Source organism: Talpa occidentalis, unplaced genomic scaffold (assembly GCF_014898055.3).
Source record: "Talpa occidentalis isolate TD23 unplaced genomic scaffold, MPIMG_talOcc4v2.1 talOcc4.12, whole genome shotgun sequence".
NCBI classification, from domain to species: Eukaryota; Metazoa; Chordata; class Mammalia; order Eulipotyphla; family Talpidae; genus Talpa; species Talpa occidentalis.
In genome coordinates this window covers 96,914,637-96,941,343 of record NW_023601212.1, presented here as the reverse complement: position 1 = coordinate 96,941,343, position 26,707 = coordinate 96,914,637, and the positions used below count along the sequence as shown (strand labels likewise).

Here is a 26,707-nt window from a genome sequence, read left to right as displayed (position 1 = left end):
GTTCCACTTCCCTTCTGCAGGGTCTTTATAGTCGTTCTGTACCTCTGAGTCCAGAGGGAGCGCAGGAGCGGCAGCTACGCCATCACGGTGGGGTGGGGTGGGGTGGGGTAGGGGGGGAAGGGTGGGGATCATCCGCTCATGGCAGCTAACTGTGTGGTGCTTTCCTCCATATCACGGGCAGTTTTCCTGTGCGGGGGCCTGGATGACTGTGTGTCCTGCCCCATGACTGGGAGTGAGTGGTGATGGGAGGAAGCAGCCACTTCATTTTAGGGCCTTAACTTCTCAGTTAGCATCCCTCAAGGGGAAGATGGGGGTTCAGCACATTGCGCCTTCGGGGGGCTCTGACGACTGTGTCTGTCTGTGGCGCACAGCATAGTGCGTGCGCCCGCGCTGGGCTCTTGCTCATTGGCATCAGTAATGAACATCTGGCTTTCCTGGACAACAGAAGCATGTCTCAATTTATCTGTCATTTTCGTGGGTGACTAATCCAAAGGTAAATAAAAATTAATGTTTGGATTTGGGTGCTAACTTAGTTTTCAATTAGATTTTGTTTTGAGCATTATTGAAATTAATCTCTGTTCCTTGAGAACATTCCACTTACTGGCAAGATAGGGTGGCCCCCAGAACGCAATTGGTGGCTATTTGGTAAAAGGCGAAAGATTTATACGATCTGAAGAGAAACCAGAGTATAATTGGTGGCTATTTGGGATAAATTCAGGAGATGGATAATTCCTATCAATCAAGATCATAGTGAAGTTTACTTTTTTTTTTCTTTTAATGGCAAAACCATATCTGAATATCTACGCTCTGGAAAGAAACACTTCTGTCGAATGCTGCCCCAAACAAATCAGTTTTCTTTTGTCTTTGTTCCTTTCTATACCTGGCCCGTTAGCATGTGTGTGCTGTTTAGGGTGCTGCTGGGCCTGAGCTCCTGGTGAAGCACTGTTAGTCTAGGAAGAGTTTGGACTGGGGGCTTGGACAAGCTTCACTTCAGAGTCTGGTATAGCTTAGTCGCTGTGTGACACTGGGCAAGTCACTTAACCTTTCTGAGCCTCTATCTTCTCATCAATACAGTGGGGCTGATGTCCCCTCGATCTCACCGGGAGCAAGGACTGAGATACAGCTGTTTCCACAGTGCAAGTCACGAACCAGTGGGAACTGAGGCCTTTTCATTTTTCTTCAAATCCTTCTGACTTTTTAGGGCAAAAACTCCTCCCTTTGGGCTGAGCTAACCTTTAAGCCATCACTGATACGTGATGACTCCTCTCCTAAAGAGAGCTAGCACTCAGCTACCTTCTGTGAACCTTGCTTTTTCTTTTCTGTTGTTTTTATAATAACAAGGAACCACTGGTATTTGATTTCCCAGGGTGATAGTTTCTTTTAAAAGGGATGTATTCAATTAGAAGTTAATGATAACACCAGACATACATTGTACAGATAGTACGTGAGTTTGTATCCCAGCTCTGCCACCTCCTGAGCTGTGTGACCTGGGGCATGTCGCTTAACGTTTCTCAGCCGGCTTTTCTTGTCTATAGAACAACAAGGTGGCACCCACGCCGTCCCATGAGGTTGGTATCAAGAATGAGTGAGACAGTATAGTCAGACCCTTCAAACTGGTATCCTGCATATCCAAAGTGCCATCACCACGGTCGCCAGCCTGTGGCTAGCAGGGAGCTGGTGTTGGTAACGAGCAGCTTCTGACTTAGTGTGGTGGGCAGGGAATGGTCGCTGCTGGTGGCTTGAGTATTCCATAATGGCAATGTCAATAATGACAAATAATGTTAATAAAAACCATCGTAATACACTTGGAGATAGCTTTTGTCATGTAAGAAATGAACGTCTTAGGGCAGAAATTCTCGGGCACGTGGACCGGGTCTAGTGAGAGTATAGTGTTCAAATCTGTCTGTTTTCTTGCTTCGGCTCTCCTAGGCCAAGCCCAGCATTCGGTGCTTCATTAAACCCACCGAGACGCTGGAGCGCTCCCTCGAGATGAACAAGCAGAAGGGCAAGAGGCGGGTGCAAAAGAGACCCAACTACAAAAATGTTGGGGAGGAAGAAGATGAAGAGAAAGGGCCCACTGAGGATGCCCAGGAAGACGCCGAGAAGGCCAAAGGTACAGAGGGTGGTTCAAAAGGCATCAAGACAAGTGGGGAGAATGAAGGTGAGTGTACCTGTGAATGCCCCTGTCACCCCGCTGCAAGCCAGGCTGTCACTTGTGTCTCATCCTTCCAGTGGGGGCGTCTTTTACTGCTTACCCCAGTGTGTCTTACTCTGCGCTATCCAGCCGCTGGGAGACCACTGTAGGCAGAGCCAGTCCAGGACTATTCCACACCCCCCCCTCCCCACACACACACACCTGCATTGGACGGGGAACCTGAACCAGGTTCTGTACTTTTAACCCTGTGCCTCAGTTTCCTTATCAGTAAAAAGAGGGTAAAGTATAGGATCTTCTTTGTTATTACAAGAATTAAGTGAATTAATATATGTAGTGTGTTCAGAGCAGTGTCTGGCCCGTATTCACTGCTGCTGTTATTATTATTATTTGCTGCTGTTGCCTTTATTATTATTATTGTCATCTTCATCACTAACACTGTTCTCATTGTTCCCGATAACCTAAATTATGAATTGTTACAGAAGTTATTATTTCCAGTGTTTTGTAGGAAAAAAAAGGGGGTCATGTTGAGTGAAATTATATGTTTTCAGTAAGATTATTATTTTTGGATTGAATAATCAAATGTAATTTGCTTCTTACACTCATATTTTTCACAGTCCTGTCTGTTCAGGGTGAGGTACACTTACGTGTGCGGCGTAAATGCTCAGTAAGCAGAATCACTCCCCCCTCTTTTTTGCCCTTGTCAGGAATGATTCTGGTTTACTTTTCCACTGTCCTCTCATTTAGATGCTCAAACTTCAGTCTCTGCTCTGGGATTAACTAGGCGTGAACTGTCCAGTTCTGTGGGTTCTGGGCCCAACTCACAGCCACACAGATGGGGACTCTGGCCATGGCCCCAGGCCTTCAGGTTGGGGATCTGAATGGGTCCAAGCAGGTGGGGGCTGTGCTCGCTGGTGCCGAGCTCCCCCACACCTCCTGGCGCAGGCTCAGGTGTGGGGAACACTTCCTGCCAGGCGTCCTCCTGGCCCTGGGCTGGCAGGGCTGTTCCAAAGCCAGCTGCCCCTCACCTCTTCAACCTGGACATTGTGAGCACCCCAGTCTGGATCCTCTGAAGCTAGAAAATGGAGCCACTTACTAAACCAGGGACCGGACTCATCTGTTTTGGGGAGTTAGCAGTGATTGAGCAGGCCGAACACTCACCCACTCCCAGCCCTCTCCCCCACCCTGCTCTGCTGGTCTTGGCAGCTCTCAGTGAGTGCCACGATTGCAGTTCAGTGCGTCCAACTAGCGCGTCTCTGGCGCCATTGCCCTCCCTTTAAGGATGAGTCTCCAGCCCACTTGTCTTTCTTCAAAGTGTACCATGAGCATTTTGGTTTAGGAATTCTTTCTCAGTTCGGGAAACTTCCTTTGCCTACAAATATCACTTCGGTGGGGAGATGAGGGACAGACCTGGGTGAGCCATGCTTATTTGCATACTTGAGTGTTTTTGATTTTCATTTGTAAGTCAGGAAAAAATTGTCTATTTCAACTCGAAAGTTTAGCTGTCCTATTGCCACACTGTGGGGAGAGGGGAGACCACCTCATTTCTCATTGATTTTGTTTCGGAAAGAAGCTACCTCTCCGGTTCCAGTCCTTTTAAGGGCTCTCTCAGTGCAGGCCTGGCCGTGACTCACCGTGCTGTGGACAGGGCAGGCTTGGCCCCAGCACACCAGCAGATGAGTCAGTAAGGGGCTCCTCCGCCTGGCAGGACCGCCGTCCTGCCCACTGTATGGATTGGGGCTCCCTGAACGCCGACCCCACCTACCCACCTGTCCTGCTCACCAGTCTCTAAAAGTGTGTTTTCAGAGTGGTTACTCAGTCACGCCATGTCAGACAGGCTCTGGGCTTTGCCTGCAGGCTAGTTCCAGGACCTGGCTCAGCGGGGTTCTTGTGGTTCCCCGGCTATTTTGGCATCCTCCTATTTTCTCATTCTGAAATACCATGGGGCTGTCCTTGTCCTACTCAGCTCACCCCAAAATGAGCACTGCCTTCTCAGGCCCACTCAGCTCAGAGATGCCTAATGGGTGGCGGCAGCTGTGTCCTAGAGTTTTTTGAATCATATTTTGATCATTTTGTTATTCTCATACTTGCAGGCGCAGCTGGTGGGTGTTCTCTCCTTAGATGGCATCCATGCTTGGGTGAAACCTCACAGCTGTTAATCCCTGGGACTTGGAAGGATGTCAGGCACATTTTCTCATTCAGTTTCAAGCCAGTAGACAGTCGAGGGGAGGGGGGGAAGAGGCGGCACCCCAAGGACTGGAGGCCTGGCCTACCGCCTGTCTCCATGTCCTCCAGGGCTAGTGTGTGCCGGGATGGACTCAAGGTTCCAGACTCCATCTTCCCCAGCTGGAATGCACGAGTATAGAAAATATAATTCGCATGCTCCTGGTTTTTTAAAATGTTCAGGTCCTTATAGTTGTATGATTTAGAAATTCAGGCTGGCTTATGCAAAAAGAATATTGTTCATGTCACTGGGAGGCTTGGGTGAAGCTGGGTTCAAGTGTAGCGATGACCTTGGGCAGCTCCAGGCTGCCAGCGTGCCCCACGTGGAGAGGGAGTGCTCCTCCCACTGGCTATGGCCGAGGTCCGGAGGCTGAGGGGCCTGGGTGGCCCACCCTGTAGCGGGAGGCTGTGTGCTGTAGGCCAGGCTGGGGCCAAGTGTCCACCCTTCTGTGACTCCCGCAGTGCAAATGAGCTGGGGCTATCAGAAGCAGGGGCATTGGTGCCAGGCCAGTGGAAACAGCAGGTGGTCCCCTAGAAAGCCACACTCAGCCTCTGTCACCCTTCTCTCTGCCTCTGTGAGGTGAATGCATGGTTGTGCTCTCCTCCTATTATTCCTTCTTGCGTGTCCCAGCATCTAGGACTTTTCCAACAGCCTAGCACAGATGTGACAGACAGGTACCCCTGGCCACCCCCATTTAGGGGGACCATCTTTACCTAAAAAGGCGGCATAAAGAACAGGAGTGTAAAAGCATGTGGTCACAAGTCACAGTTTTGCCATGACCTGATTTGAGTGTGGCATTTACGTGTTTTTTTCTATAAACGCAACACGCAGAATTGTGTCCACACCTCCTCCACAGTGAAGCCCAGACGAGGAAGTTGTGTGAAATGAATGTGCACCCCTGGACCATCTACTCCCGTCCCCGGTTTACAAAGAAATTTGCTCTGCCTCAGCCCCCAAGTGATGGATGACTCATTCTGAAACCAAGAAAATCACAGGGCCCCTAAATTTGCAGAATTGAACCCTTGAAGAGGAGGAGTGCCCAGGCCCTGTCGCTGGAGGAGGGTTCACACGGCCACATGCTCATGCGCTAGGTGCTCCTTTTGAATTGAGTGACTTAATAAGCAGACCCAGAGTAAGAGAAGGAGTCATTTGAACTTATCGTCTAAATGTTGGGCTCGACTTTTGGGTTTTGCCTATAGAAAAAGTAAGCACCGGTTTCCTGGCCTGACGGCAAGGCCTGAGCCTTTCTTGGAATGCCAGCCAGGGCCGGGAGCAAAGGCAGCAGCACTAACTCCAAACCAGCCAGGACCACAGAGCAGTGAAGGGTACTGGGGAGTCAGGAGCCCCAGCTTTGGTTTTTGTTTTTGAAGTTTCTACTGAAGTGAATGGAATCTGGCCCTGTTTCTGGCTCCTCTTGTAAAGTCAGGGGCAGTGCGAAACTCAGCAGTGTTTTCCTATTGCTCGAGCAAGAGGACTTCTCTGGAAAGGCTGGGTCTGCCTCCCAGGCCCCTGAGCAGCTCTCCGACCCTGGCAAAAGTCATCAGCCTTTCTGGGCTTTTCTTCTCATGAGGGGGTTTCACAACACATCCAGCCCCCAGGTTGTCAGAAAGGAGAACATCGGTGTCTCAGCACTTATCACTTGACACACATGAGCACTGCACGAGAACAGGACCCCGGCCGAGACGAGAAGGGAGCAGCGTGCCGGGAAGGGGCACTTGAACTTGGTTCGGGGCACTTTGTGGTTGGGCACTGTTGACTTTCTATGGGGCCTGTTTCCCTGTTAATCTCTAGAACAAATAAGTGAGGGGTGTGTATGTGTGTGTGAGAGAGGGAGAGAGAGAGAGAGAGAGAGAGAGAGAGAGGAGAAGGATCAGCAGGCTGGGCCACTGTTTAGTGATGTGGGAGTGCAGGCTTTTCAAATGGCTTTAACTAGTATAAGGAGAAAGACTGGAGGTGAGTTCGGACAAATCCTCTGAAAAGAGCAGCTCCCTAGAGACACATCTGAATGCCTCTCGAGCTATCCAGTAAAGGATAGTACAGACAGAGAAAGGGCTTCCCCAAGTACCGGGCACACGCACACCCTGTCCCGGCCAGGTGCTGTTCACCTCGCCCCCAAGCCAGCCAGCGACCCCCCACCAGCCTTCCTGTTTGTTCCCAGGTGACCAGCTAAGGCATCTTTCTCCTCCTTCCCTAACTTTCCTTTAAGGCCTGTTGGTTCCCCCGTCCTCTCGTTGCACTGTCTGTCCTTGCTCTGACATCTATAACGTAGAACTCAGAGGGCAGGTGAGAAGGTCCTTGAATCTGTGAAGGCAAAGACTGCCGGGAGGTCAGGCCTGACGTTTCCCTGAAAAGGGCATCATTCATCACCCGCTAATGAGATCAGGACGTACAGCATCCTAGGCAAGTTGATGAACTATTGCTGTTGTTTAAGAAATCAGGGTGTCAGGGTGTTGGGGAAGGTCATGGATTGGCCAGAGCTGTCCCGGAGAGGTGAAGGCGATGCCTTGCGTCCTGGGTCCTTGGGCCTCTCCTGGATGCTCAGTGCCCTGCAGCCTCCACCACCCCCAACCACCCCCTGGCCTGCAGACCTCTCAGCTGCCCACATGGAAATAACCCCATTAAACAGCTCCCCGCCCCCCTCCCCGCAGCCTCACACCCACCATTCTGTTTGCTGTCTGTGAACTTGACAGCTCCACCTACCTTGACAGCCTTTTCCTTCTGTGGCTGGCTTAGTTCATGCAGCTTTGTCTCCTCTGAGTTGTCTCCTCTAGGGCTGCCAGGACTTCTTTTTAAGGCTGAGTCCACTGCAGGGCTCCACCACCTTGGCTTATCTGTTCACCCCCCAATGGTTTCTTGGCCTGGGCACATGTGCCCTGCCTCACACCTCTCACCCTGGGTGCCCATGCATATCCCGTGCTCACGCACCCAAGTGCTTTTTCCACCAACAAATATCGCATGTGGGTAATGAAAACTGGAGGAAAACAAGGCTGCAGGTGGTGGCTGTAGAGGCTGGGGTGGGGCAAAGAGAGCCTGAGCTGCTCCATTTCCCTACAGGTGACAGAGAAGGAGCAGCAGGGCTGCTGCTGGAGCCCGGCTGGGCAGCATCCATAGAGGGAGGGACGACCCAGGAGGCCGTGGCTGGGAACGGAGGGTGGCTAGGAGGTCCCTGGCCAGCCTGGAAGGTGCTGGGAGGCCTGAGTATCTGGACGAAGGGCCTGAGGAGATGTGGGGTGAGGGAGGTGTATGTGGGGGGCCTCTCAGGGGCCCAGCCTGGGTACTGGGTGACTGAGGGGGGTCTCATCTGAGGTAGGACCACTGGTCCCTCGGGAAGCCGAAGGCAGGGCTGGCACTGAAGCAGGCACTCGCCTTTTGGTGAGTGTAAACGATGCTGCTATGAACCGGCTGTGCAGACCCACCTCTGCTTTGGATTCTCCTGGGGAGATGAGGGAAGCTGAGGGGTGCCGGGCAGGGCCTGCTGAGACCAGAGAGGTGGAGATCAGGGCTCCTGCACCAGCTTTGCTGCCTCACAAGCATATTCCTTGATTCCCTGAGGCTCCGCACCCCAGTTGTGTGAGGAGCTGTGCCCCTGCCGTGCTGGCGTGCCAGAGCTTTCCACATGACGAGCCCAGTGCCTAGTGCAGGACTTAACAGTGCAGAGGGGAGTGCCCAGGAGGCACCCACAGTACCTGGCACAGAGGCCCTGTTCCTTGTCAGCCTCAGTTTGCCCTCCGTAAAGTGCGGAGACTAGGCTAGGTCAGCACGGCCCTGGCTACAGGATATGGGGTGATTTCTGGTGGAGAGAGGGCTCCATGTGCACTGGCTGGGGGTGGCGCTGCGTCTCCAACTCCTGTGCCGCTTCCTGAGTCCCCTTCTCAGGGTACACAATGGGCCTCAGTGCCTTTTGTTTACTCACCATGTACATTTTCATTCTTGCTTTATTTATGTTGGAAAGCTAGAAAAACAAAGACAGTTCTATAAAGAGCACCTGTTGACCCTCTGCCCAGATTAACATTTCAACACGTTGTAATTTGCACCTCCCCCACCCCACCCCCTCTTTTTCAGGATAAGTTGCACCCTGTCATGCCCCTCCCTTTCCGAAGGTGCAACTTGCATTTGCCTATAGGTGTTCTCTTCGAAGACCTCAGCACAACCGCCGGCTTCTTTGTAGTTTTCCGCTGTCCGTGTTCCAGTGTCCACTGGCCATTAGGTGTCCTTTCTAGTCCATGTCCCCATCTGGTACAAAGTCCATTCTGGAGTTAGGCAGTGCATTCGTCACTTCTCTTTAGCCCCCTTCACTCTGAAACATTCCACAGCCTGCCTTTCTCATTCACAACAGTGACACTTGAAGCACATGGGCACCCCCCCACTCCCACCTCCTTACCCCCCCCCATCTTAATAAAATGATCCCCATTCTGACTTTGCTGTTTCTCTGTGCTTAGATTGAGGTTATACAGTCTTGGCTGGGACACGGCACACGTGACATCATGTCCTCCTTGGCGTGTCACCTCTGGAGGCTTGTGATGTCCTCCGTCCCTCATTGGTGGTGCCCATCTTGGTCACCTGGTTTAGGAATTGTCCACTTTCTCCACTGTATAATTACTTTCTCTTTTCTTTGCAACTAATCAGCAGTCCATGGGGAGGTAATGATAACACCTCCTTAGAAGCCCCTTAGACTTGTCCTTCGGGATGATTCTTGCTTACCCAGTCTTTACCGGGATGGAGGCGGAATGCTAGATGGCCAGTGGCAGGGCGCTCCCTGGGTTTCAAGGCCAGCCCTCGTCACTCACTGTGGCAAGGTCACACCCTCCTGCCCATTTGTTTCTCTATCTATTCTTGCCATAAACTCACGGATTCAGTTTTTTAGTGGTTACTGTATTTAATTAATTGGATGTTCAAATTGTCCCAGATTTGGCCACTGGGAACTTTTCAAGCTGACTGCTAGCCCTTGTGATGAGCCCCCATCATTTTCCCAAGCAGTCCTTGCGCTATATGGCATAAAAAGTCCTGACCCACCCTGCCCACTCCTGGGAGTAGGCATTGCTCTGAAAAACCCCAGTTCCTCTATGTGGACAACCAGAGGTGGAGAGAGATCTGGGCGCTAGATGTGCTCTTTGCTGCTAGGGGTTCTTGCTTTTTCACTCTTTAAGTGAACAGAACTAGGAAATAGGTGCATGTATACATGCAAAACACATTTATGATGACATGTGTGTATGCACACATACACGCATATTTTAAAATTCTTGTTTGTCTTTCCCCATTCAAGACTTGTTTGTCTCTTCTTGCTCTGGCCTGTAATAGTTTCGGGATTGTTTATTGTTTAGTGAACAAGGAGCTCAGGATGGGTTGCAATTCCCCTCGACCCACTGCCTCACCTGTGCCCCCAAGAGTACAGAGCCAAGTAACCTGTTCACTAACTGCTTGCGTGAGTCTGTCCTCGCTTCCTCCTTTTCCCCTTCAAAGCAGGGGAGTCGGTGTTCATTTGAAATAAATCTGAGTCCCTCCCCACACAGTTTAGGAGTCTTCTTTCCCATTCTGATTGATTTAATTTCTAGTTTTGAAAATGGAATATTAACAAATTCAAAGCTAAGCAAAAAGCTATGTTCAAAGAAGTGTCCTTCCCCTGAGTCTCGCCATCCCATCGCCCACCACTTGTGGATAGCCAACTTTTTTTCCTGGAATATCCTTCCTGTGTTTCTTTTTATAAAAAGCAGCAGATCTATGTGTTCCCTCCTCTGTTGACACACTGTGTGCTATGCTCTTTGCTCTTCTTGATGCTTAGCAGTATCTCCAGAGATCGACCACGGCAGTCAGAGCACAGGCCGTGTGCATGCTGCTGTGCCTGGGCATCTAGGTAGTTTCCAGTGTTTTGCAATTACAGACACTACTGAGTGAATACCCTTATGTGTGCTTTTCCATCGCATCGGAGGTGTGTCTTCCAGATAGATTTCAGTGAGTGGCATTGCTGGACTGAAGGGTATCATAGTGAGTTAAAGTTTCCTCTTAAAATGTATTTCAGTTTAAAAAACAGCAAGAGAAATCAATGCATTGTTTAAGTAAATAATGGTATGGGTAACACAGAGACGTGGCAAACACCGGAAAGACAGCTGGACAACGAGGTCTAAGTATAATTGGGCGAGGCTGCTGCAGCCCCTCCCGGTTCCAGACTGGAAGCCTGGTTGGGTTGGGGTGCATGGTGGAGCAGCTGAGGTGCACCCAGAGGCCCCCTGGGAATTCTTCATCAGAGCCCAAGCCCTGGCCTCATTGACATCAGATTCCCCTGGGAATCTCTGTCCACCTGCCACCCTGGTCTGCTTTCCCTGGTGGCAGCAGTATGGCATGTGGTCCGGGATGGAGCTAAGCCGCCCCAAGGAAATGCAGTGTCAGCAGAAGCGGGGTGGGGGTTAGGGCAGAAAACTACACAGAACCATGCTGAACTTTCTGGTTTGGCTTAAGGGGGTTCACTTTGACCTGAAATACCAGGAAAGTGAAATCCTCTTCAGCATCCATCTTTAAAAACGATTGTAGAAGCTGTATTAGAACAGTGAGATCTGGGGAGACTCACTCCTCCACAGCCCGTCACCTCCTGTGTGTGGTGGGGCTTGCTCCTGTCCTTCTGGAAACAGCCCTGGGGTGCTGGCAGACCATGGGAAGAGCCTCCACTTTCATGAGTTCTTCTGCTACAGCAGCCAGGCGGGGGGCAGTGCAGGCCATGGGTCTGAACTGAGAGGGCGGAAGCCAGTGGCTCCTGGCCGGATGCCTCAATGGTGAGCCCTCTGAGTACACAGGAGCACACGAATAAAGGCGTGATTTAAGCATGCATCTAAATAGAATGTGTATGTTTGTGTTACGGTGCTAATGTTACACACATCATCAAGTAAAACAGACTTTTTTAAAAATGAGAAAAATGAAAAAGAAAAGAGGTACTGCCCAGTGAATCACATCTTATGTACCCACTGAGGTGTTTACAACCCCACTTTGGAGAAACCTGGGACAGTGGGGTGGAGACACCTGAAGGAGGTGGGTGGAGGTGCTTTGGACACTGGAGCCCCAGTGAGGATCAATACAGATGAGGGACTGCTCGCTGAAGCCCGTGTTCTAGAGGGAGTTAGCAGTGTGTAAACTGACAAGCAAACCAGTACAGAGACTGCAAACCCAGGTAGCATGAAGGACACACAAACTAAAATCAAAGTGAGGGAGGAAGGGACAGATCTCCTAGACAGAAGAATTCCAAGTAATTTATGTAGCTGCTCCCTGCTCGGGACAGAGGCCTTACTGCCTGCCCTTTAAGCGTGGGCTGCGCTTAGGGACTTGCTTCCAAAGAGGCCAGGAGGAAAGCAGGACGAAAGGGGGGACTGACAGGAATGAATCTAAGGAAAAAGATAGCGTGGCTGGGCCAGAGCCCCAGGGTTTGCTCCCATCCTTCTGGAAACAGAAACCAGTTCACCTGGCATCATCATTGTTTTTTTTTCCACCATGTCTCCCAAAGATGGGAGCAGTGACCTGAAGTGTCAAAAGTACCCAGGTATCTAACCCGTGTGTCAGCAAAGTCTGTACTGGGGACACCTCAAAGCGCCCCAGCACCCATCTGTACTTCCAGATATTTCCTATATTGGCTCACACCTTTTTCAGAAAGATGAAAATGCACAGGTTGCTACAACCACCTTTATTTAATTGGGAAAAATAAAATGAGGTTCCCAGCCTCTCTGCTTTCTAGAAGTTGTAAGTGGAGAGGGAAAACAAACGGCTCCCATCATGTCAAAGCCTTTTTGAAGGTGTGAAAGGGTTCAGCATATTTTAGTGACTTTGACTGTATTCTGTTAACCACGGATCCTTTCTCTACGCTGCCTGGGCCCCGGAGTGAGGTGCCGGCTCCCATGTGTGTCCCCCTGCCTGCTGCACATGGGCTGATGCGTTAGGAACCTTGACTAGGAGTGTGTCTTTATATCTTGGTCTGTGAGGTCGCTCTGCCTGCGCTCATCCCTGTCTCTGTTTGCCGTAGAGATTGAGATGGTCATCATGGAGCGCAACAAGCTCCCGGAGCCGGCAGCCAGCCCCTCAGTGCAGGAGCAGAACACCACAGACGAGGAGAAGAGCGCCGCCGCCACGGGTGTGGACCGCACGCCCTGGAACAGGTAGCGCCCGGGGACCAACCCTCCACCTGGGGGCCAGCCCTCTGCCCAGGGACCAACCCTCCAACCAGGGACCAACCCTTTGCCGGGGGGGCCAGCCATCCACCTGGGGCTGGGGCGTACTCAGTCTGTGGAATGAGGTGCTGGGCCCAGCCACACTGCCCACTCAGGATAGCCCAGAGCTGCTCCTGCCAGCCACATGTGCCTCGTGGCCAAGCCATCTGCTCCTTCAGACAGGGACTCCACAAGGACAGAGGGACAGAGCTGGCCCTAGGCACCATCGTGCTCATTCCTTGGGAAGAGAATGCGAGACAAGGAGCCACCACTCGGCTGTCCTTTGGTGCTGGGCCCCGTCCTGAATGGTGTGGGCCGCCGTCTCGTCCCGGCCATGCTTGGCAGGGCTCAGCTGCTCCCTGTCTAGCTCACTCTCTGCCGTCCCGAGGGCCTGCCCTCTGACTCAGGCGTGATTTAGTGCCGCTGTCCACCTTTGACTTTCTGCCTAAATGCTCATTTCAGTGATGGCCTGCCAGAGCTACGGCCTCTTCAACCTTGGCGATGCCACGATTCCTGGAATCTTGCTGGAGCACTGTGCCTCCCGGAGTGGGGCGGGGTGGGAGGGAGGGTAGGATGGCTGTGCCCAGATGGGCTCTGGACTGTTCGGAGGGCTTCCTGAAGCATCATTTCCTTAACAAGTGGCCCCCACTGCACAGACTGTCCAGCAGTCCCTCCCCACCCCCAACCCCAGCACACGGGGAGCACCCACGCTGTTTATTAGTCCAACTCCAAGTGAAGCCTGAGGCGTCTTTCATTCCTCTCCATCTTGTTCCTCTCTTTGCTTGGCAGATGTTTCATTAATCGGACAGGATTACTTTTTATCAGACAGGCAAGAGAACCATTTTTAGCTTTTGTTAAATGAAAAACTGGACCACCATGTGGGCTGCCCCTGGGCATGATTTAGACCGTTTTGATTTTGCCTGGTGGCAGAAATGAACTTCTGAAGCTCTGAAAACTACAGAAATCATTCTAAATCATTCTGAACTCCCTTTAAGCAGAAAGGGAGAGGGAAACCACCTTGAGGTGCCTGGCACAACGTTAGTTAGAAGGTGAATCATTGGAAAGCTCACAAACGACTAGCCGTAACGGGCAGATCCAGCGTTCGCTCGGACGTTTGCTGTGACGTGCGCGCTGCCAGGACGTTCGTCTGCATCCCAGGCAAAATCAGGCCTTGGGAGCCAAGAACGCTTCAAAACACGCTTTTCCTAAAAAACTTTTTAAAATTATGAGTCTAATTCAGACACTCAGAAAATGTGAAAAATCTTGAAGAGCACGAAAGGGAGGGGAGGAGCCCCCTGGGTGCCATCATTCCAGGCAGCTGTTCTAACATTTGTTTTCCCTACCAGTCACTGTTCAGTGCTAATTGGGTGGGAATTCTGCCTCCCCTCCCACAAAGCTGGACCCAACCATTTCATGTCTTCTTCTTTTCCATCTGATACCAATCCCCAACATCTTTTTACTCCATTGTCTTCTTAGTAAACAAAATGCTAATTCGTCTCTTAAGGGGTGGTGCACCCACCCAGCCCTCCCCCTGCTGTTGGGCGTTTGGTTATTCATATTATTCTGAAATGAAAACACAATCCAAATTCTGAGCTGCTGATTTGTAAGAAAATGTTTTCTACTTTATCCCACTCTCTGAAGTTTGGAGATGGAGGTGTTGGGACCTTACAAACCCCACACGCTCACATGGCAAAACCACGCACCAAGAGGCGATGCCCACTCTGGGGTTCCAGAGACTGACTGCCCTCAGGGGTTTCCCTGAATTCCTGTGTGTCTTGTGTTTATCTGAAACATTATGACAACTACATTTCCACTACTGTATCCTTTGTGCTTTTCATTTTAATACTTGGAATCATTGGTACATTTATGGAATGCAGGATTCAAACAAGTATAAAAGGTTATGCAGGGAATAGCCTCTCTTGCCCTCTTCCACTCCCGGGGTCACTCCCCATAGATACCCGATATGTTGACCGTCTCTGGGTCCTTCCCGGGGTATGTACTTTTGGTCACTTACCGAAGTGCTGTGTTTTGGCTTCTACCTGGTATGCAGGGGCAGCCGCAGGCGGTTACAGGGTCAGAACCTCCCGCCTCCGAAGATCTGTGCATATTGTTAAGGTTGGTGTTAGAGAGTATTCTGGGCCAGGTCCTTCCGTCCCCTGGAAGAGCAGCATTTGAGGTGTGTGGTTGGCACTATTTGTAGTCACTCTGGACCTCACCACAGCATCAGAGGTGAGAGACTCCTGTCGCTTCTCACCTTCTCCTGTCGCTTTCAGTCAGGGAAAGTTGGTTCTAGAAATTACTGGGTCAGGTCCTGGCTAAGTGAGCCTGGGAATATTCTAAACAGATATCAGACCCTGCTCCAGGCCTTAGCACCTTCCATGATGTGCCTGGTCCTGTGCTCCATGACTTTCTGTCATCATTTCCCACATATCCTCACAATAACCATGTAAGGACCTAATCCCCATCTTTTGGGTTCAAGGTAACTGGTCCAAGGATGTGCAACTAAGAAGAGGCAGAACCAAGATCTGAACCCAGGGATCTGGCTCCTGAGTCCACATTCTTGAAATCTGCTGTGCATTGTCTGGAAGGCCCTTTTATTAGTCTGTCACGTTGCCCTATTTCTTCATTCTCTTGTCACTCTTTGAAGCGACCATGTGGTCTGTCTGTTCTCTTATCTGCCCAGTGCATGGGCATGCCCCAGGAGTAGGGACTTTGTGTCATTGGTCCCCAGGGTCTGGCACACCCAGTGAGCCCTGATTAAGTGGGCTCCTCTTGGCCACTGTCCCCTGGAGATGGCAGTTTCCCATGGGCAGAGCCTCCCATGGGCAGACACCTTGCATGATGTCCTCTGTGTCTGGCGCTAGTTGGCACATGGGTTGGGGGGTGGGCACCAGAAGGAGGGAGGCATTCATCATGCACTCCTCTAGGCTCATGTATGCCCCTGCCCTTTCCCAGACCCTTCCTGGAGATGGTGTACCACGCGCTGGACAGCCCAGATGATGATTACCATGCTCTCTTTGTGCTCTGCCTCCTCTATGCCATGTCTCACAACAAAGGTAAGCCCTCCTCGCCTCCTGTGCCATCCCCTCCTGCTCATGCAGGATTCCCTTTCCAGCTTCAGCAGACCCCCACCCCCCACCCCTGCCTCGCATCCCCAGAACTCTTCAGCCTTCTCAGAATTTCTCAGGTGCTTCTCATGAAAGCCACAGGAATTGGTTACTCAGGCAGTTTGGGGGGAAAGGTTCAAGTGTTGACTGTCGAACCCATATGTTGTTCACACCGTGGTTTTCTCTTGACCCCTAGCTCTACAATTGAGCGAGCATCCAGCTTCGTTCCTGCCGTCACAAGTGAGATCAGTCACACTGGAATCTTGGTTTTGCTATCTTTAACACTTCTTGCTCTGAGTTGAGACTAAAATTGACCCCGGGTGGGTTGTGTGGAAGTGCAGGTTTCCTTTCTGATGAAAGGTGTGGTTCTCTGGCTTCCCCTGTTGATGTTGAGTGGGTAGGATCAGACCCCTGAGCTGACGGGCAGGTCTTAATCCTAAGATCCATTCATTCACTTCATCATGGGGAATAGCCGCTGGGGGTTGCCCCCTTGACTGGACACAGCAAGTTCTGAAACCTCCACGTCAGAAGCTCTTCAAGGCAGAAATCAAGGATGTTCCTTCTGGCCTCTGCCATGAGCTCGACATCTGAGACTTTGCATCAAGTGCTGTTATAGTAGATTTTTCATAAGCATATTGGGGAGTAGGTGGGTGGGTTTTACTGAGACAGACACCTTGTTGCCAACACACCTACGAGATCCTGGCTCGTCTTCCCCAGCTCGTCTGTGTGGGTGAGCTTTCTGGCCTTTCTCTGCCCCGCTTTCCCTGTTCTCCTCACAACCTCACACATCAGTGTGGCATTTCACACCCATGAAGCACTGCCTTGTTCATTTTGACTCTATGTCTGGGCCATATTTATTCCACCATGTTTTTGCTGAATGACACCGAGACTATTTCTGGACTTTTCTTATTATCGATAGACAGGACTGGCCATGATGGCGCCTCATGTGAACGTCATGCTCACACACATGCCTGTAGGTCCAGCCTGAGACCTGGGAACAAAGCACTGCGTGCTCTGAATCCCACAGATGTTTCCCTCTGCAGTCTCGTTCACCCCAGGGCTGCAGCTGTCCTCTTCAGCTCCTGGTCTGGCACTCAGGCACCCTCGGATCTCCGTGAGACTGCCACCTCCCCCCTGGATCGTCACTCTCCTGGCCCCTGGCTTTTCTGTCCTATTCTTTCTAGTTCTTCCATCTGACCCCAACCAGTTGCAAACAGGATTTTTCTTATTTAGGTGTTTTAGCAACACCTTGACATGGTCTCTTTACACAATACTCATCACCCATAAATATACACTGACCTCATCACACTTCCTGCCATTTCTGGTTCAGTTGAAATTGCCAACCAAGGTTGAAACTGCCATGACCTTTAGCTTTTTCCCTCCTTCGATCCCAGCATTTAGTCATCAAGTTTTGTCAGTTCTTCCCTTTCTGCCTGTCTGATAAGCAGACTTTAACTGAGCACAGCTCACAGCCTGACTCTAAGGTGTTTGGGGCAAGAACCAGAGGCCGGGCCTCCCCGGTGGCGCAGCGGTTGAGCTCTGGGTTGCGAAGCTGCCCGCAGCCTCTGCAGCGCCGGTTCGATCCCCGGCTGCTCCCCGGCCACCGGAGGAGGTTCCTGCATGGCGCGCAGACCTCTCCTGCCGCCCGCTGCTCCCCTCAGCAGTGTACTTCGCTCCTTCTGCCTGCTCTGCTCCCCGCTCTGGCTCTGGTGAATTCTCTCACCCTCCCGCGCTTCTGACTGTACCCAGTGCATGGATAAATAAATAAATAAATAAATCTTAAAAAAAAAAAAAAGAACCAGAGGCCCAGAGCAAGTGGAGACCTGGGTGTGTCGTTCTGGTGGCCACAGTTGCAGCCTCCTTCAGGGTCAGCTGTCTGGCCGTGCTATAATCCAGCTTGCAGCGCGCGGCAGAGAACCCTCCATAAGACGGGGTCCATTTATTCTGTCCCCTAAGCTCCACCGTGCAAGCTTGAGCTCATTCTCCTGACTCCCTTCATGGACCCTTGACTGTGGTCCAGGGGTTCAAGTTTTTATCTGATGATAGAATTCTTTCATAGAGAGAAACTTGGAATTGCCATCATGGTCCTCACTGAACTCTTTAATGTTCTTTTGGTTGCAAGCAACAGAAACCACCTCTCAATAACTTAAGTGGAAGAGAAACTCCAGGAAGAGCCCTAGGATGCTCATAGGATCAAAGAAGTTACTGAAAAGCCCAAAGGAGGGCAGGAACTGACCACTCTCCTTCTTCCCTCAGGCTGTGGTTTGGCCCCAGCAAATCTCAGGCTGGGGGGTCTGTCTCCACTCAAATTGCAAATACTTGGGCAAGTATTAGGATTGTTCCGGCTGGTGCAGTATCTAAATAAGAAACAGCCAGTTGTGGCTGGAGTGTCAGGGTCAGTTGGCACAGAGTTGGCCAGGGGGGCTTAGTCCTGAGCCTGAGACTATTCGCAGAGAAAGGACCATGTTTGGAAGCCTGGTTACCCCCTGAGTCGATGCCAACACACCTACCTAGCTAGTCAGCCACCTTCTTATCTTTCTTTGTGGGTTTTTCGGCCCTTTTCTCCAACCCAACATTACTGCCCAACATTATTGAAATTCTGCTGGTCTGTCTAAAGCCTGTTCAGGAATCACCTTCTCCAGGAAACTACTGAGGCAGTGTCTTTCTGTGGAGTCTACCTGATGATTCTGGGCTCAGTGGGCTCTCCAGTGGGAACATGAGCTCTGCCAGCCCCGGGGGACTCCAGGGATTGTTTCTCCCTGCTTTCATTCAGTTACTCTTTCTCTCTCCTAATGAACAGATCAGGATTTAGCTGAAGCCCCAGACAGAACCCTTCAACAGACCTCTCTGTATAGGTCCCTCCTCTCTGGCCCTCTCTCTCGTCTGTGATTTCTAGTTACTTGGCCTCTTTGAACTCCAAACTCTGCCTTCTCATCTCCAAGAGGCTAGGGTCTCTCTCTATGATGAGATCTGGAAACTTCCCAGCAGTGAGCTGAGCAGTCCTTGGCCCACCTGTCTGTTTCCTCTCAGAATCACTCTCCTGTGCTGCCCGTTGACCTGACCGGAGTCTGATGACCACTGCTCTGTATCTTAGTTTTTTCTAGTTGCTTAAATTAGGGGAGTAAATCTAATCCATCTTGACAGGAAGATGTGGTGCTTAAAAAATAAGTTTTATTGAGGTATAATTTTTGCTGAAATGCAATAAAAAGCACATATGTAACGCGTGCTAGTTGATACTTATGTCCACCTAGAAACTATCATTACAGCAATCAAGAAAGTGAACATATCCATCACCCCAAAAGTTTCCTGAGACCCCTTCTTCATTCCTCACACCCTTCCTCTCCTCTCCCAACCTCCCCAAGCAACACTGATCTGCTCCTTTTCACTATTGATTAGATTGCATTTTCTAGAATTCTATGAAATTAAAACCATGCTGTATGTATGCTTTTTTGACTTTGCTTCTTTCAATCTGCATAATTATTTCTTATTATTGCTGAATACTATTCTGCTGTGTGAACATAACACTCTATGTTTATCCATTCATCCGTTAATGGACATTTGGGTTGTTTCCAGTTTTTGACCATTAAAAATCGATGAACATTTGTGTACAAGGCTTTGTGCTGGTATATATTTCCTTTTCTCTTGGGTAAATGCCAAGGAGTAGGATGGCTGACTGAAGACAGGTGTGTGTTTGTTCTTAAGAAACTGCCAGTGTTTTCCAGAGTGGCTGTACATTACAGCCCTCCTTTGGTGCACAGGAGTCCCTCTGTATTCATAGCCTCACAGATGCCTTAGTCAGCGGATTTGTTGTGGATGGTGTCTCGTTGTAATTTTAATTTGCATTTCCCAGTTGACTAATGATGTTAAACATGTTTTCCAGCACTTCATTTGCCATCTGCATATCTTCTTTGGTGAAGTATCTTTTCAAATATTTTGCCCATTTTTGGATGGGTCGTTTATTTTCTTTTGTTAAGTTTTGAGAGATCTTTTTATATTCTGGGCACAGATCCTTTATCAGATGTGCATTGCAAAGATTTCCTCCCAGTCTGTGGCTTGCCATTTCATTTCCTTAACTCTCTTTTGAAGAGCAGATTTTTTGTGTGTGTGATATCCATGTAGGTCTCATGGCACTTCTCTCCACTGCTTTCTCTCTGTATGATTCCTGTCCCATCTGGCTTGATGGGCCTCTGAATATAGAGACTACATCTCTTCCCCAGTCTCCTGCAGTATCCAGCTGAGCTCCTGGCACCAAACTGTGTTGATTTCATGTCTCTTGGCCCAGCAACTACTCACCGAGGCTCACTGCCTGGAACCTGTGCTCAGGGCCACAACAGGGAAGGTGTAGCCAGGGGCGGTGGAGGTGCTGGACTCTGGGAGTCAAGGGGTATGTGGGTGAATGCTGTTTTGTAGCATGGACACTGCAGTGTTCCTGTGTCCAATGATGGGGCTTGGAGACACCACCCAAGTGCCTGCCTAGGGGGCCTACCTGTCTTTCTTTTCTTTTCTTTTCTTTTCTTTTTTTTTTTTTTTTGCGGGACCCTTGCTGGTGGCCGGGGATCGAACTGGTGCTGCAGAGGCTGCGGGAAGCCTCGCAACCCAACGCTTAACCGCTGCGCCACGAGGGGAGGCCCCTGCCTCTCTTTCTTAAAAGAGTGGGGCTGTTACATGTTTGAGGGAATTTAATTCCTTCTTTCATTTCCTGCCGAGGCCATTCATTTATTCATTTATTTGTTCATCCATTTACCCTACCAACAAATATTTTTCAAGTTCCATTAGATGCCAGGCACTGTGATAAATATTACGAATACAATGGTGAACCAAACAAATGTTTTCTTTGAGGTAAGTGTGACTGGAGTGGAGCATGATGGGGGTGATGGGGACGTGACAGGTGGGACACGTCACGGTGGCAGGTGCTTAGACTGTTCTGATGCAATGAGGGGCACTGAAGGTTTTACGAGCAAGAAATTCTCCCACATGGTTTGTGTTTGCTTTATTTTGAGAATAATTGTTTCATCTGAACCCTCCTTTGGTTCTAAAAGATGATGTAGATCAGGCAGATGGTGATGAGTTTCATGCAGCTATTCAGCAGATGTGCGTGGAGCACAGGCTGAGTGTGAGGCAGTGTGCTCGGCACAGGCAGCACACCCTGGGCCTGCTGGGCCCTAACCCCAGAGTGTCAGATTGGTGGGAAAGACCCACAAGGGAATGTGGCACAATGGAGACCACCGTGCCTGTGAAAGGCATAGACCCTGCCCACAAGAGTCAGGGTCTTCCCAAGGACCACCCTGAACTGGGTCTGCAAGGATCCAAGGAAGAAGTGGGCAGAGAGCTGAAAGGATAATTGGCAGAGTGCAGAAGAAAAGGGAGCAAAGATCCTGCAATGGGCTGGATTCCCAATGTGCATAGAAAGCCATACACTATGAAAACGGGTTTTAAGAAAAGAAAGAAGCTTTACTGTAAATCAGTTTGCAAATAGGCAGGAGGTAAACTCAAATCTGCCTCCCCAGTTAAGAAAGGGGATGACATATATAGGTTGTTGGGGCCAGAGTTGATAACAAAAGAGTTAAATAGTACTGGTTGAGAAGGAGGTTAGGGCCAAAGCAACATGGACATGGCTGAAGTTCCTCAGCTAGATACAGGGCAGTTCCTCCATGAAGATGTATAAAGAGGCTATTTTCCCAGATCAATGGAGTTTTGAATTTCTGTTGGCGGGTCCCTCAACTCTGGGTAGCCCCCTCCTCTGTCTCTGCAGTCTCCTGGCTCCAGCTGGCCTTAGAGCTCAGCGCAAGGTCAGCCACTTCTGCTCAGACTGTGACATTTGTAGATAAGGTCTGGGCTCTGCTGTCTGTGAAAGCAAACCTCCAAGAGAAAGTTAGATACCTTTTCTTTTCCTTTCGTATTTATGGCCTGAGAGCAGTTTATCATTTGCCTTGATTATACCTTCATCATGTAGGTGGGCATCATGCCCATGGTGGGCAGGGAGCTCTGAGAAATGGGCAGTGCAGAGCCAGCCTATAGGGTACGTGGGCATTGCCCATGAACTACATCCTGCAAGATGTGTGCGGGTTGGGCACGAGCAGCTGTGATCTTCTCCGCATCCCTTGGAATGGCGTCACCGTAGTTTAGGCCTAAGACAGGTGGGCGAGAGAGTTGTGGGTGGTGGAAAGGAGGTGAAACTAAAATGCTTTCTTATCCAGCAGATACCTGCTGAGCATTTACTAGGCAAGAGGCACTTTTGTAGGCATTGGAACAAGTCTGGTGAAGCTCTCAGGCAAGTGAACAAGAAGAAAAATTATTATTGTGGCATATCAGTGTAAGCCCGTGATGGTGGTGCAGGGGTTACTAGGCAGAGTGGCCAGAGGCAGCCAGGTTAGAGTTGAGACCCTGAAGAAAGAGAAGGAACCAGCTCTGCAAAGATCCAGGGCAAGGGTGCGCCATGCATCAGGGAGAGCATGTGCAAATGCCCTGAGGTGGGAAAGGCCTTACAGATTTGAGGAGCAGAAAGCAGCCCAGGTGAGGCTGACAAGGTAGGCAAGGACCAGATTGTGAAGGGCCTTGAAGATGGAGAAAAGGAAGTTAGATTTGGTTCCAATCACAGTGAATTCCAAGCAGGGGGGTTCCAAGCATCCCTAAAGTATTTCTCGGTAGAAGAGTGACATAGGTGGAAATTTTTGAAAGACCCTGACTCCTGCATGGAAAGTAGATTAATGCAGGTGGGGGAAGTGAGCTGCAAGAGGGAAAGCTGGGAGACTTGTTAGGAAGCTGTTGCAGTAGTCCCGATACTGCAGTAGAGGGACAATGTGGATTGAATTAGAGAGTTGGTTGTAGACATGGAGAAAACTGGAGCCAGAACATGCTGATGGATTGGATGTGGGGATTGAGCGAAAGGGCCACTTACTGAGACAGAGAGATAAGAGAGGGGTCCTGGGGAGGGGATTTGGATGATTTGCATGAGAGGGGGCACGAAGGGAAGAGTTGGGTGAGGCCCAAGTCCCTGACTCCTGCTACTCTGTGGCTGGTGGTGCCATTTCCAGAACCAGCGAGCCTGGGCCATGGAGCAGGTTTGGAGAGGATGCTGGAGATTCAGGTTTGGCAGTCCCGGGTGCCAGGGGACCTTCAGGGGAAACTGCCTAGTTCAAAGTTACCCCCTGCTTTATGCTCCTGACCTGTGGGTACAGGGTCTGTATTTGGTGTGGTGGTGGAGGTGCTGCTGGTTGGTTGGTTTTTGGTCAGGCAGCCCCCAGTTAGCTGCACTTAACCTTCAGCCTCTTTTTTTTTTGCCCCAGACCTGTACCCACCGCCCCCAAGCAGGGCCCCTAAAGAAATGGTCTCTTTCTGATAGATTTTTCATCATAAGACAATTTTAACATAAAAGCAATGTTAATAAAAACCAAATGTTAGCTCAGGCCTTCCAGTAAATCATAATAGATTAGATGCTGCCCCGAAATGAATATCCCACTGTGGAAAGGGTTGACCGGCTGGAGGAAGGCGCTTGTTGTGATTCAATTGGGCCGCATAATGAATTCTGGTTCATATCTGTAATAGAAAATGCCCAAGGGAGGGGGTAGTTTTGCAGCTTTTGTATTCTTAAAGGCTCCCCCACTCCACCCACCACCCTTTTACTCCTGCTCCCTCACTTATCACTGTTTTCCCAGAGCATCTTAGGCTTTTTGTGTTTTGTTTTGCTGAGAAGTTACTGGAACATGAATAAGAGGTATGGGAAAGGTTGAAAGGTAATAGGATAAAGGGAGCTTTTGCTTTGCAGGGAGCCGGCAAGACACTTTGGACCCGGACTGACACATAATCAGGACTGGAAGTACATTGGCAATCAACCCAACATCTGGTCAGCTTTCGAAATAGTTGGTCTGTAGTTTTCCAAAGCAGGCCAGGCTTGTGTGGCCCGCTACAGCAAAGAGACCTGTGTGGTCAAAAGACATTCTTTTGAGCCCCATTTACCTGGTACTTGTGGTCTCTTTATCCAGGATGGTCTGTCTACTTCTTTTTTATGTAGCTTCAGTTGGGGCCTTTTCTACCCCGTTTCTGAATAGGGGCTCCCATTCAGGAGAAAAAAATCCAGAAATCAGTACTTGGAGGGGAAGTTTAGTAACTGGTTCCTGACATCACGGAGCCACACCCTTCCCTTCTATTTTGGATTCGGTCAATTAGCTGGAAGCTCCAACCTCTCCCCCCACCCCCCCCCCCGCCCTGTGGTTGTTGGGTGGACTCAGGGGAGATGGGGAGACCCTTTCTGACTCATTGGGCAAACCAGCTCTGACCCCACGGGAAGGGAGCAGAAAGCGTGCAGGCTTCATGCAGGAAGCCTGAACTCACCCAGCTCCTCCTGGGCCATGTGAAGTGCATCTGGGTTTCCTTGGAATTTGTCACGCAACACTTAAGGGTTGAAGCAACTATTTCATACAGGACAATATGTTATCCTGAGTGTTTATTTCAGTCAGAGCAAAATGGCCAGCAAAAAAATACAGTCAGGTGTAGCAAAACCTGCCCTTCATGACTGCAAACCTGCATGTGTGCGCGTGTCCAGCCATCCCTCATGCATGCACACGAGCTGCTTTACTTCCACAAACATAGCCTGACCAGGTCATGGCAGTCACCTGTTCATTCACTGTCATCAGCTACCATTTTGTTTGGACCCAGCGAGATATCTGGGGCTTTTGACTTGCTGCTCCAGCCTTGAAAGCTGAGGGTTGTTTCAGAGGCAGTGTGGGAGAGAGAGACATGGGAGGGGAAATGAGGCACCTGACCCAGGAGGAACTTTGGGGGAAAGAACGGGGATATTTAAAGGTGTTTTTTTTTTTTTTTTAAACAAGGTTTTGCAAGTGTTGTGTGGAATGGACCCTGCCTTGTCTCCCTCACTGTAGAATGTGTTGCAATACCGAGACTATTTAGGGAAAGTGCTGGAAGCCTGGCAATCACCTTGAGGGGCGGGAGGGGGGTGGGGGGAGTTGGAAACTGCTGATTCAGCCAGAAAACAGCCATGTGCTGTCCTAGCTGCCCTCCGGGGATCCCAGTGTCCAGGCCCTGCCTGTCCCTCTCCCCCCACCCCCAAGGTGTGCCTCTTTGCTTGCCCCCAAAACCCCATCCTCCCCATTTACCAACCCCTTGCAGCCCCGCCTTGGCCTGGCAAGTCCTGTGCCCTGTGCAGTTGGAGGCAAACTCCTGCTCCCCCTCCCCCTCCCCCATCCCACCTGACAGCTGGGCCCTGGCTTCTCTTGACTTGCTAAAGAGAAAGTTTTAGCTTTTGTTAGGTTGTTCTTCTCTTGTTCGCTCCTTCTTTCTTTTATCACACAAACTATGTAGAAATGTTAAGCCACGTCAAAGTAGAATCCCCTTCAGCATGTAATAGTGACAGGTACAGCTGTTGCACCCATGTCTGCAGCTGCTTTTCACTGGACCCTGAGCACCACCCTGGTGGGGGGAGCACTCTGCACAGGGGAGGAGACTGGGGGCCAAAGAGGTTAAGTATCAAAAGCAAGCCCCTCCCTCATCTGCAGCTCCTCTCTCCCCCCTCCCCAACCCTGTGTGGAAGGTACCCTGGGAGAGACGGCGCCCACAGGTGGGAAGAGGCCACGGAAGTGCTGGCCCCTTGGAGGGCAGGCCCCTTGTGCACCACTTGCCATGCTGGTCTCCCCGTGAGGCGGTCCCGCCCTCCCTCTGATCCCACCCACTTTTGGGATCCTCCTCCCTCCAGCTGTGTCTCCAACCTTGTCTGTGGCCCTGGGGATGTGACTTGGCATCTCTGGGCCTTGACTTCCTCACTATGGGACGAGGCTGCGCGGGAATCTGGTTCAGAGAAGCTCTTGAAAGGTTTCAGTCCTCCCACTCTTGCTCCACACGCCACGGAGCCTCCAGCTGAGGGAAGGTCAGGATAACCTTGGAGTGTTTTTCCCATCAAGAAGATATTGCCATAGATTCCCTCGTTTTTGATAAATTCTAAGGGAGTGAGGGGTAATAAGGGGAAGGAGGCCAGATGGAGCCCGCCGTGGAAATTCAGGAACTGGCTACGTCTGTCTCCGCCGGTCCTGCTGGATCCCGCGGGAGCCTGCTGCAGGGCCCCTTCTGTTGTCGTCTTTGAAGTGGGGTGATCGATGGTCAGGCCATAAAGTTGGGGGGCGCAGGGCAGGCCCAAGGACCTTTCTTTTTCCCTCAGAACCACTGACTGACAGTTTCCAAGGGGCCAGAGTGAAAGAATAGAGAGATGTTAGGACGGCGTTGACATCTCTGGAAAAAAACAAATGCCAAAAAGATCCAGTTGAGGTTCTTCTTGCCATTTAATAAACCAGAATGCTTCGGAGCTAGACATTTAGCATCAAAATGGGACATAGAATCCACAAATTAAATTTTCATTGCAATCAAATTTTTGACAAAGCCACGTTGCTGGGATTCGCGCGAGTGGGAACGACCCCTCTCGCGGACCAAGTCGTCCCTCACCGGTGTCATCTCCTTGGCATGACTTCGCCTCCGGCTGGGAGCTGGAAGGAATTCAATAAAGCAAGATGTATTGTTCTGGTTGATTCCGTCAGCGCGTGTGTGCTGGGGGGAGTTACTCAGCATCGCACAATCGCTCTTCAGTGCTCTGCTCTGGTTTGTCAGGGTTCTAGATGAAGCGCCATATCCTACTCCCGGCGCCGTATTTCAAGAGTTCCGAGAAGTGCCACCTTCCCCCCTTTGTAGAATAACAGGAAAGGACGTGCCTCCAGCACAAACTCCGCTCAGCTCTCCCAGCTCGTGGCAAGTGAAATGTTCATTTCTGCGCATGTGTCTTCCAGAACCAAGTCGGAGTAGAGGATAGGGATTTGGAGCACCTTGCGTCCCAGACTGGCTGTTCAGGCAGCCCCGCAGGTCTTCTGTGGCCCTGGCTCCCAGGGTCTACAGCTCCTGGCGTAGGTCCCTGCCCTCCCCCACCGTCTGTCCCTCTTGTCTTTGTCTTCTAAAAGCTGGCTGCTACTGGTTTTCACTGGAGAAAAAGTGTTCCTTTGCCTCTTAAAGGTAGATCTCCCTCAGTTTCTGTTGGCACCTTTTT

General features: G+C 50.5%; 1 protein-coding gene across 6 annotated transcripts in view; it reads left to right on the top strand.

The window, feature by feature from the left end:
* The window catches only part of CLEC16A (C-type lectin domain containing 16A), a 180,395-nt gene that overhangs the window by 42,100 nt on the left and 111,588 nt on the right, over positions 1–26,707 (top strand). For 5 of the 6 annotated variants that reach the window (XM_054693842.1, XM_037507598.2, XM_037507604.1 and 2 more), the window contains exons 10-12: positions 1,930–2,161; positions 12,376–12,508; positions 15,515–15,615. In XM_054693842.1, coding sequence (XP_054549817.1) covers positions 1,930–2,161; positions 12,376–12,508; positions 15,515–15,615 — 466 coding nt within the window. The remainder of the gene's footprint in view (positions 1–1,929; positions 2,162–12,375; positions 12,509–15,514; positions 15,616–26,707) is intronic. The other variant, XM_037507602.2, reaches the window with a different exon arrangement.